Here is a 12,013-nt window from a genome sequence, read left to right as displayed (position 1 = left end):
TTACAAACATTGAATGAACATGCTGATCAGGATTCCAATGAATTTGCATTACATTATTTCCAACTGTTACTTGCCTGTTGTGTGCTTAGTTCATGCAATGTTTTATGTACTTCTGTTAGTATATAAAAATAGCCCATTGAACATTTTTAAGGTCACTGATGACCTAATACAGGATCAGTGTGGATGTGGTACTATTGTCACATAGACAAAAGGTGTCACTGAATCACTGTAAGCTTTATAGCTATGTTTACTCAACCTCCTCTTTGACCTATCTCTCCTTGGATAAAGAGAAACACCCATGGAGTTATATGGTCATAAAGATGTATATTTATCATATATGCATAAATAAAATAATAATAGGTAGCTCTTGTATAGCACTTTTCATCAGCAGATCTCAAATTTCTTTACAAATGAGCCATATATTATCTCCATTGTACTGATGGGAAAACTGAAGCACAGAGCAGTTAAAGTAACTTGTCCAACATCATCCTGCAGGTCAGTGGCGGAGCAGGAAATAGAACCCAGGTCTCCTGACACCCCATTTAGTGTTATAGCCATTGGGAAATACTGCCTTTGTACCTGCATATTGATTTTAAAGATCAGCTATGGCTAACTCATAAAAAACCACCCATGGGTAATTAAAGAGACAAGAAAAGGAGTACTTGTGGCACCTTAGAGACTAACCAATTTATTAGAGCATAAGCTTTCGTGAGCTACAGCTCACTTCATCGGATGCATTCGATGAAATGCATCCAATGAAGTGAGCTGTAGCTCACGAAAGCTTATGCTCTAATAAATTTGTTAGTCTCTAAGGTGCCACAAGTACTCCTTTTCTTTTTGCGAATACAGACTAACACGGCTGCTACTCTGAAACCTGTCATTAAAGAGACAAGGTGGGTGAGATAATATCTTTTACTGGACCAACTTCTGTTGGTGACGGAGACAAGCTTTCGAACTACACAGAGCTCTTCTTCAGCTCTGGGAAAGATACTAAGAGTTTCACAGCTCAATACAAGATTGAACAGATAGAATATATACTAACTACTAATGCTAAAGTAAGGGACCATTCAAGGTGAAGTCGCCAGTAACCCTCCAAGCTCAGCATCAGGAGCAAGCTCCCCACACATCAACTGAAAGCGGCATCAGACCCCGCCAGAACAGATGCAAAACCTGCACACACATCTCCATGGCTACAATAATCAACATCCCCCACAACACACCTTTCAAGATCCAGTGCACTAAGTGTTCCAATAACAACTATGTGGGTTGAAACCAGACAATAACTATACTCTCAAATGAGCACACACAGGAAAATGATAAAAGACAAAAACATCACATCACCTTCACTTTTTTTCACAAAGGGATCGCTCTATATGTGATCTATCCTTCCTCATCCTCAAAGGAAATCTGCACAACACTTTCAAAAGACAAGCCTGGGAGCTTAAATTCATAACTTTGCTAGACACTAAAAACCATGCCCTTAATAAAGACACTGAATTTATGGCTTATTACAACAATCTGTAACCAACTAACCCCCCTTTTTGTCCTGTGACTGCAGGGGTGTTAATGGTTCCCTTTCCCCTGGAAAAAGAAAAGGAGTACTTGTGGCACCTTAGAGACTAACAAATTTATTAGAGCATAAGCTTTCGTGAGCTACAGCTCACTTCATCGGATGCATTTGGTGGAAAAAAAACGGTTTTTTTTCCACCAAATGCATCCGATGAAGTGAGCTGTAGCTCACGAAAGCTTATGCTCTAATAAATTTGTTAGTCTCTAAGGTGCCACAAGTACTCCTTTTCTTTTTGCGAATACAGACTAACACGGCTGCTACTCTGAAACCTTTCCCCTGGAATGGCCCCTTAGAATAGGTGCTAACTACTTATGCTAAACTATATGTTCGATCTTTTATTTAGCTGTGACTCTGGGAGTACCTTTCCCAGACCTGAAATAGAGCTCTGTGCAGCTTGAAAGCTTGTGTCTCTCACCAACAGAAGTGTGTGTCGTAAAGGATATCACCTGACCCACCTTGTCGCTCTAATAACCAGGGACCAACCCAGCTACAACACCATTGCATACATCCATGGATAGAACAGTAATCTACTGCAGTGGTCCTCGGAAGGGTGCTGTTCAAATGTTTGGTACCTAAACGTATTTTGTCCCTGAGGTTACACTAGCATCTTTCTCATTTGTATGTAGCAAGCCTCATTCACCACCGTGTTACTCGAGCTGCACAGTGCTGTAACTGTCGAAGTCAATGGAACGGTGACATTGATTTTTAAGGGCCAAAGCAACCATCGTGATTATCTAGTCTGACCTCCTGCCTATCACAGCTTCCCAGAGGGATTGCCAGTCTGCAATACAGTGGTCCAGCTGTCCATCCTTAGCAAATGGGGGACTGGGCTCTCCTTTAACAGAGCATCACCCAGCAGTCAGAAGTCATGGGGAATCAAGACTGCGGACATTTAGAGAAGATTTGTTCAGGCTTTGCCACCAGCAGAGGCTGAATTCCCCTTCTTTTAAAAGAGGTGGGGGTTGGTGGCAGGGTCCACCTGGGCCGGTTAGTGTATGACATAGTAGTGGGCACTAGCATTTACACCCCCTGATGTGGACTAATGCACCTTGTAGGTAAGCGCTTAGAATGGCATTGACAGGCCAGTACATAGGTTGTTTGGCCTGGCTCTAGAAGGAAAGGCAGCCTATTTAGTTACACAGGCCTAGATTCTCAAAGGTGTCTAGGTACCTAACTCCAGTTTATTTCAGTGGGAATTAAGTCTGTAGTGTAGACATAGCCTGACAGCAGCTCCGCTGTACCACTGCAGCTGTGCCACTGTAAGGTCTCCTGTGTGGCCATTCTCTGCAGATGGGAGAGAGCTCTCCCATCAGCATAATTAAACCACCCCCAACAAGCGATGGTAGCTATGGAGTGCATCTCAGGCCGGCATAGTGCTGTCCACACTGGCCCTTTTGTCAGTGAAACTTATGTCAGTTGGGGAGACGGGTGTTTTTTCACAGTCCTGATATGGGTGTAGTTCACACTGTTGTTCTTAGTTCTTCAATGATTTAATGGGATCAGCCAGAAGTAGCAAGCATTGAATGCCACCATTGCTTGTTCTTAATCGTAGCATGATGGTATTTCTAGGCTTAAGAAGTCCCATTCAGTACCAAGTAGAGCTGCTTGACTTGTTCGTTACAAATGAACCTAGCCCTTTTCTCTTGCTGTTATCAAGGTATTTGCAAACCATCCATCATCTCTGCAAATGCAAGGGGAGATTTTCAGAGGCGCAGATGGGAGTTAGGTGCCCTAATTCCTTCGACTTTCAGTGAAAGTTGGGTGTTTCCTGGTCCCCTGGGCCTCTGAACATCTCCCCTGCATACACTAGTCACAAAAATGTCTGCTCAGCCACTTGGACAAACTATTTGCAGCCCCTGGATTATTCATGAAACTTCCCCTTTTACTATTTGCAGTACATGACTGCTCACTTTTCTTGTGTGGGGTAGCCTCTGCTCCATGACTGGGTGCCTGGAACTTCTAAACAGGTGCAGAGTGAATTGAACTATGTTGGGAGTGTTTGCAAGACCCTTCAGGTTATTGGTACACAGCATTTGGGGCTGATTCTTTGCCCACGCTGCTGTACAGAATAAGCCATATATTGTAGTCAGTGCTGGATAAAGCTGATGTTAGAGCAGATGCTCTTTGTGTTTTAAGCTGTTGCTCGGTGGCATACAGGGAAGCAGGTTATCATGGGGGCATTACGAGGGGCTCTTTGCCATCACTCTGAGTGACTGAGAATAAAATGATCTTTGGTAAGGTGCTGAGTCACCATTAAATATTAATAACATGAGACTGTGGGATCTGATGATCTCTGGGGGCAACACACCAAATCCAACCACCTCTTTAAACATATCTTCACACTTTCATTAGAAACTTATTGAACTAATGGCAAAATTCTGAATAGGGAGTTAATGCGAGCACACTCTTAACAGCTATTTTTAAAAAATTGTTTTATTTCACTGACTGCACCTTTGCTCGTGTTTTCAATTAAAACACCTGATTGAGCTGCTCACTGCATCAGTAAAACAGAATGGTTTTTGCACTTGTCATGTGTTTGCCGTTAAAATCATTGCTTACTGACCATTTCCACATCTGGTTCATGGAGTATGGGGGACAGATCCATGCACGCTGCTCCAGATATAACCAATGTGATTCCACCATGCGGATGAGGAAAAAATGATTTGTGGCACCCATGCTGAGTGTTCACATCCCTTGTGTGCCATAGAGACCAAGTTTGGAGGGGCTCCTTTCATACCCCCATGTAGCTAGGTATGGGGAACTAGGACTAGGGGGAAATCTTCCAATGTATAGATCCACTGGATATTGCCCCAGAAGGGGACTACTGCAGCACCATGCAGAGTGATTCCACTGCTGCTCCTCAGCCAGATGGGATGGAGGGGATCTTCCAACCCAGCTTCCTGCTACCCCTACAGAAACCCCCTTCCACTAAACTTGGCCACTCCTGTGTGTTACTTTCCAGGGAGGGAGGAGAAAAGAGGAGGATCATTTACCTCTATTTCCCTCTACTGCAAATAGGAAAAATAATTCCAGAATTTCAGATAAAGGTAGATTTTATTTTTATTGTAACCTCTGTATAATATTACAAGGTTCCTTGGTCCAGTGAATGGAACACACTGTAATTCAAAAGACCTAGATTCTGTTCCTGCCTCTGCTGTTGATCTGCTGTGTGAAGCCCTGGGCAAAGGCACTGACTGTGTCTCTGTTTCCCCTGCCACCCTTTGTCTGTCTCATCTATTTAGACTAGCTTTTCAGGACAGCGACTGTCTTACTCTGTGTTTTGTGCAAGTGCTTAGTGCACTGGGGTCATAATTTCAGTTCAGGCCACTGGGCTCTACTAAAATGCAAATTAATAATAATGAAAAAGCAATATAACTTCTAGTGTGTGCAGTCTCACATGGCCATCAGGCTCAAAGAAAGACGATCCTGGAGATCTTAAAAGGCCTGCTTTGCCTTGCATCCATTTTTTGCTCATTAGTTGCAGGGATGCTGCTCACACAGAGTTCTGCTCTTGTTTGTACACACTGGTGTACTGATTTAACCAGGAAGTCTCCTTGTCACATGTCCCAATTATCTCGAGTCTCTGGGCATATGTTCATCATTCAGAGAACTTCTCTATTTGTAATACCTCGTTAGCCTGGGAAATGTGTGAGGTTATTTGTAAATGGACGCTTTTGTGTTCAGAATGTCTGCTTTGCCAACATTGACCAATGGGAATGGAAGACTTAGAGAACTTGTGAGAGTTGGCGTTGAGCTTTTATCTTAGAGGCAAATTAAAGGCAAAGAGCAGCCGCAATTACAGGACAAGAAAGTGTTTAGTAGAAAAGCATTTATGACAATAAATGGTAGGGCCAAATTGCTAGGTCCTGATTCTGCAATCCTGCTTGTTCTGGTTGAATTTAGGGAATATCATCATCACTTTACATACATAGAGTATAAATCCCTCTTCCCAGTTCTCATTTAACCCAAACTCCTCCCCCACTTTTTAATTTTTTTTTATCAGAATTGTTGTTTTTTCCACCATGTGATTCACTTAGTCAGTTCCTTGGGTATCAAACCCACATGTTAGAGCTCTTATTCCTCCCATTGGCTGGCACTCATATGGGTGGTCCTATTGGTGTCCAAATCATTCACCCTCCCATCCACTGATGTCAATGGGACTATCTCTGTAAGCAACAATTCACCAATGGAAAGGATCTAAAATATGGCCCTTCGTATTCTTGGGGTGGGGTTGGCCTACCTTAATGGAAGTCCACTGCTGCACAAGTCTTGCTGTGTGTGTTACAACAATGAGTTTTGAACAGATGAAGTTAGTGTAGCAAACCTGTATCCAACGGCTGCATTGTCATCTTTCTAGGAACTGCTACGTGAAAATGACACAGCAAATGCATAACTTCAACCTTTCGCAGACAAAAAAGAACAGTGGGCCGTCATCTCCGAATGCTGCTAAACGACTGTATCGCAATCTCTCTGAGAAGCTGAAGGGGAGTCACGCATCTTTTGATGAGGCGTATTTCAGGACCAGATCAGATCGACTCAGTCTCCGAAAGACTTCTGTGGTAATTACTTCATTTGTAATAAACTGTCATATTAGCTAATTTCACCTTGACCTCGCTTCTCTGTTGTACCCCTTTCTTCATCCTTCTTCATCTGCATTTTGTCTGTTCACTGACCTGCTCTACACACACCTATTCCTGAGCTTATGACACAGAGGAATCCCACTGATGTGAAGCACATGGTAATAAGCACTATGCTTGATAGCAGATATTGATTTTTTTCTTGTGGGCCAGATTCTGCACAACTGCAGTACCAGTTCTTTATTCCATGAGGAGTCCACTTTTAAGGAGTAAGGTTCTACACAGTATGAGTAAATGTGGCAGAATCTGGCCCTATAGATAAGGAAAATGTTGAGCCCACTTTGGACATATAAGGAACGATCATTTTCTCTAGAAGTTCGATGTATGCGCCAATGTCTCTAAACAGCAAAGGAAGTGACAGTCGAATAAGTACAAGGGTCCCAGGCTAGGATGGTGAGCACCAAATCAGAACCTAGACAGAGAGCCAAGGACCCACACACATCCAAGCTTTTGGCACTCTCCTCTGGTTGCAAAGCCCATCTATGGCCTTGATTGTACAAGATGCTGAGCACAGCACATAGGCACTCACTTAACCAAGCGCATGACTACTCCCGTTGACTTCAGTGGGTCTGCAGTGACACAGCCTCGTGCCCTGCGTTCTGGCAGGCTCAGACAAACAGGCAGAGACCCCCGTAGAATGACTCAGGCCCAGGTTCAGTTAGCAACACAACCTCATCTATTTATTACTGGAGGGAGGTTCTGAGGCAGCTGCCCTCCTGCTGCGGGTGTTGCAGATTTCCTCCCCTCTGGAGGCAGGAAGGACACGCCCTTGGATTTCTACTCCGAATTGCTTCTTGAGGGAGGGGAGGAGCAGCCACCTGGAGGGGCTGCCTGTGAATATGCCAAGAAATGCCCGCTCACCCAGCCAGCACGGTAACAACACATGGGCTTAAAGTTAAGTCCTGTGCTGGATCAGGGCTAGCGTGCTCAGCACCTTGCAGGACAGGGCTACCTAAGGCCCATATTGCTAATGGGAATTGTATGACTGGCGAGAAAAAGATGTATGGCTTAGATTTCCTTAACACGTGCAAATCTGCCTTATACGTAAGAAAAATAGCATGCAGCAGTACAAGTGCTGAAACCCTAGGAGAGTTAATTCAAAACAATCACAACCCGTAGATCAGGCTAGATGTTTCTTTCATGAAGTTATAGGGCTAGATTCAGCCTGGCCCTGTTAGAGGGGCATGGCAGTAGAGAGGGCATTATCAGACTGCTGTTCTCTTACATGGCCCGCAGAAAAGCTAGGCAGAACTGCAACCCCTGGACATGACAGGACGGCTCTGTCCCTGTTCCTACGGGCACAGGGCACGGGCTGTCTCCTGTATTCCATACACTGGCCAGGGGAGCTGCCTGGCTGTGGGAGAGGTAAGTAGTTGTGTATAGGCTTGGTAATGGGAACTCAGCCTGTGTGCGTCAGGAATTTCTTCTTTGAGGCACAGCACCTCCTGATGCTGCCATTGGGTCAGAGCAGCTACACCCCTCCCCTTAACAGGAGCTTCACGTAAATGGCACTATCTAGCCCAGGGGTGGGCAAACTACGGCCAGGGGGCCGCATCTGTCCCTTCAGATGTTTTAATCTGGCCCTCAAGCTCTCGCTGGGGAGTGCGGTCTGGGGCTTGCCCCGCTCCACGTGTGCCATGGCTCTGTGTGGCTCATGGAAGCAGCAGCATGTCCCCACTCCGGCTCCTACACACAGGAGCAGCCAAGGGGCTCCTCATGCTGCCTCCGCCCCAAGCACCGCCCCCGCAGCTCCCATTGGCCAGGAACCAAGGCAAATGGGAGCTGCAGGAGCAATGCCTGCAAAAGGGGCAGGGCGCAGACTCGCCTGGCCGTGCTTCCGCATAGAAGCTGGAGTGGGGACATGCCGCTGTTTCCAGGAGTTACTTGAGGCAAGCGCTGCCCGAAGCCTGCATCCTGACCCCATTCCATGCTCCAAACCCTTGCCCCAGCCCTGATCCCCCTCCTACACTCTGAACCCCTTGGTCCCAGCCTGGAGTACCCTCCTGCAGCCCCAACTCCTGATCCCCAGCCCCACCCCCGAGCCTGCACCCCCAGCCAGAGCCGTCACCCCATCCTGCGCTCCAACCCCCAATTTCATGAGCATGCATGGCCTGCCATACAATTTCCATATCCATATATGGCCCTCAGACCAAAAACTTTGCCCACCCTGATCTAGCCCATGAGAGGGGTTTGTACAATGAAGTTTGAATTTGTATCTGGATCCATTTTGGGGAGCATTTGGATTTAGGGGGTTTGCTACAGGCCTAGGTATAGAAGTTAGCAGTGGAGAAGGCCTATTGGGTCATGATTTCCACCCCATCCCCTGTGTTTTTTTTTCTTCTTACCAGGTTTTTTTTAATCATATCTTTTGTACGATTACTGTGCTGGCAGAGGCACTGCAATACCAGGCTGATGCATGGAGTGGATGGAACAAGTTCCTAGCCCAGCTCCCTATTCCAAAAAATCCACTTATTATGCAGTCCCAGACAGGAAACACATCAGATCTTAAACTGTATAAATCTGTTCTCAGCCAAAAGGCTGCGGTGCAAATGACAGCTGTGGAGACTGAACTCCTCTGTCACCTAGAGAGCTGCTGGCTTGCTCTCTTACTGCCCACCATGCTTCTCAGATCTGACCTGTCAGGAACCCCTCTAGGCATGGGAGTGATTGCTTCAGTCCTTAGCCTTACTGACAAAACTCTATTGCCAGGTATGATGTGGACATTTGTATAATGGGAAATAGATCGAGCCTCACTACTTTTATGTCCTCCAATCCGTTATGCAGCCATGAAAGTGTAATTGCTTTTTGCCACGACTGACCTGCTGCAGGCCGAACGCTAGTGGTGAAAGTTTCTATATCCATCAGTGATCCAGAGCCTGATCCAACACCCATTGAAGTCAATGACACGATTCCCACTGACCTCCATGGGCTTTGGATCAGGTCTCTGCTGAGCAAGCCAATCAACCAACTATCTATTATTTTCAGTGTTCATTATGGAAAATAATCAGGAAACTACCAGTAAGGAATAAAAATATGATACATCAAGGTGTTAGCTGATATGTTTTTTAATCCTAAACCTCAATTTAAAGGACACCTGTGGTATAGGGTCGACACACTGATTAAAATCAAATTTCCAGATGAGAGAACAGGATTTTTAGACCCTTTACTCACCGTCCAGTAGTGAACAGGTTTCTCGTCATTCTTTCTATGCAACACTTTCCATTCAAGAAATTTGTTGTCCAGCCAGAGACATAGCCACCTCCCAAAACTGCTTTATTCTCGTACTCATGTTTGTCAAAGCAATTCCTTGCTGGAACTAGTTCAACATTTTGTTTCCAACTCCAGCACCAGACATGGGCTTTTCTAGCTAACCCAAAGCAAATAGCTCCATGAGACTGCGTTTTTAAACACTCGGCACTTAATCACTTCACTGGAACATAGCTACTGCTTACCGCAAAGCAGCACTGTGGTTCTTTTCAATGTGTGCATTTTTGCATCTGTGTAACACCCTCCATAAATTAATCTTGTTGTGCAACTGTTAAGGGAGGAGAAACTTGAGAATTGTCCCTAAACTGCACTTGATTGCTTGTAACTGGGCCGTCAGATACTGCTTGCTCCCAGTGGTGTTTTCACAGTAGAGAAATATACTGTGGGTGCAGATGAAATTGGATGGCATTTTTGAGTCATTTTGATGGTACCAGCGGATCTGAAGTTGAACATGTCAGTCTGATGAGATCACAGTCCTCCTTTCCCCCATTTGAATTCCATCCCCAGAAGTTGCAGATGACTGAATATAGTATAGTAAATACTAAGGGATTGTTAAATAAGAGTTTGGTGAACTTTTTGCATTAACTGATATAGTGTATAAAGATATTTCTTGTTTGCAAACTGCACACTACCGAGAAGAAGCATGGTCTAGTGGGTACAGCCCTTGACTGGGACTTGGGTTCAATTCCTAGCTCAGCGGCAGACACCAAGTGCAACCTGGGGCAAGGTACTTTATCTACCCTTTCCGCTCTCTAAAATAAGAGGCAATATTTTGCTCTCACACAAGTGTATTATGAGAGTAAAACCCATTAATCATTGCAAGATGCTCAGATATGAGGAGGGCCATATAAGTACCTAGGTAAACAGAATAGACTACAATTTCCATTGTTGTTTTTTTTTCCTCAGAGTTCAAAACTATTAGACAATTATTTCATGCAAATACTTTTCGGCCTATTGGTTGCTTCTGAATTGTTCATTCAGCATATTTGCAATTTGGCCTCTGCTGTTTTGATTGGATGCCAAGAGTAGGTTACAATACATGCTCTTCTCCTTGTCTAGATGAGAGCAACTCTGCATCAGATTTTCTGTGTGATTATGAACTTTCGTATTTGCATTTTGGGGTGAACTAATTTAGGTCCCAATTCAGCAAAGCACTTAAGCACATGTTTAGGCGCATCCCTGTTCAGTAAAGCATTTAGGGCCACATTTTCAAAGGTATTTAGGCAACTAAAGATATAGATAGGAACCTAATATGATTTTTTTAACAATGTCTATGTAGATCTCACTGGGCACTTATCGGCATCTTTAGGTACCTAAATATCTTTGAAAATCTGACCCATTAGCCTTTGCTTAACTTTAAGCATTTGTTTAAGTTCCATGAAAGTCAACAGGATTTAGGCATGCACTTAAATTTAAGCATGTGCTTAAATGCATTGAGGAATAGGGGCGGTTTGCTGAATTAAAGCTTTATTGAGGCTGAATTTTAAAAAAAATCCCACCAAAATTCCTCAGTTTTACAGTGTTCACCCAGAACTTGTTTTAGGTACAGCAGCTGTATAGCACCCAGCCTGCTGTCTAGTACCGTACATATAAAAATAGTATATGTTTGAATAAGAAAGGTCCAAATTCTGCTCCCAGTTATAGGCTAGAAATCCAGAGTCATGCCCCTGAATTCAATTCAGCTAAACAACTCACACTGCACAATTTGGCCCCAAATTATAAAGCCCTATTATTTCTTCTGCTTATTCCTAATGCAAGGATTGCCCCTATATGATGTAATATCTGTAAGACTGATTTTGAGCTTTGAATGTAATATGAAGACAAAGTAAGTTGATGATTATATTTGGTCCTTAAATAGCGCTCCATAAACACTAGTCAGATAATCTTCATTGCACTGGTATAGTTTCTGTTTTCAAATTGGATGAACATGCAGGTGCTTCTGACATATATTCTGAAATTCATTGTGAATTTTGCTTTCTGTTAACGTATGTGACAGTAAAATAGAGAGCTCAAATATTCACAGGAAATGAACTCGAAAGGGGTACCAACTTGACTGAAATGAATTTATTTTAAAGTCCAAACAAATATGCCTGTAGAAAGAAAAAGTGGCGTTATATGCCAACTTTAATTTTTAATATAAAGGTGGTTTTGGTAGGATATAGTTCATAGTTCTCCATCCTTAGCCTTAAAGCTGCAGGGAGAAAAGGAGTGTAACCCTTTTGCTCTTCTTATCTGGAATGTTAATGACCCAATTTAAAACATGTTAAATGTGCCTAGACAGCATAGTGACAGGCAACTATTAAATACATGTAATAATATCTAATTCCCATTGACTCCAGTTGGAGTTGAAGACACTCGATATGTTTCAGGATCCATGCCACTAATGAAAAGCAAAGAGTTTCATCACCTCAGATGGGAGGGGAACCCCACAAACACATGAAGAAAGTGCTGAGTTCTAATTTCAGAGTGATCCAAATCAAGCATTAGAAAAGCAGGGGAACAGATGTGTGGAGCTGCTGTGTAGTGCAAGGCAACTGCT

General features: G+C 43.9%; 1 protein-coding gene across 4 annotated transcripts in view; it reads left to right on the top strand.

The window, feature by feature from the left end:
• The window catches only part of ANKFN1 (ankyrin repeat and fibronectin type III domain containing 1), a 153,809-nt gene that overhangs the window by 52,536 nt on the left and 89,260 nt on the right, over positions 1 to 12,013 (top strand). For 3 of the 4 annotated variants that reach the window (XM_043497334.1, XM_043497333.1, XM_038371999.2), the window contains one exon: positions 5,928 to 6,129. The exons of the other annotated variant lie outside the window; for it this stretch is intronic. In XM_043497334.1, the coding sequence (XP_043353269.1) occupies positions 5,944 to 6,129 (186 nt within the window). In that variant the 5' untranslated portion in view covers positions 5,928 to 5,943. The remainder of the gene's footprint in view (positions 1 to 5,927; positions 6,130 to 12,013) is intronic. 4 annotated transcript variants of the gene reach the window in all.

This window comes from Dermochelys coriacea, chromosome 14 (assembly GCF_009764565.3).
Source record: "Dermochelys coriacea isolate rDerCor1 chromosome 14, rDerCor1.pri.v4, whole genome shotgun sequence".
Classification (NCBI taxonomy): Eukaryota; Metazoa; Chordata; order Testudines; family Dermochelyidae; genus Dermochelys; species Dermochelys coriacea.
This window is presented reverse-complemented; position numbering and strand designations above follow the sequence as displayed.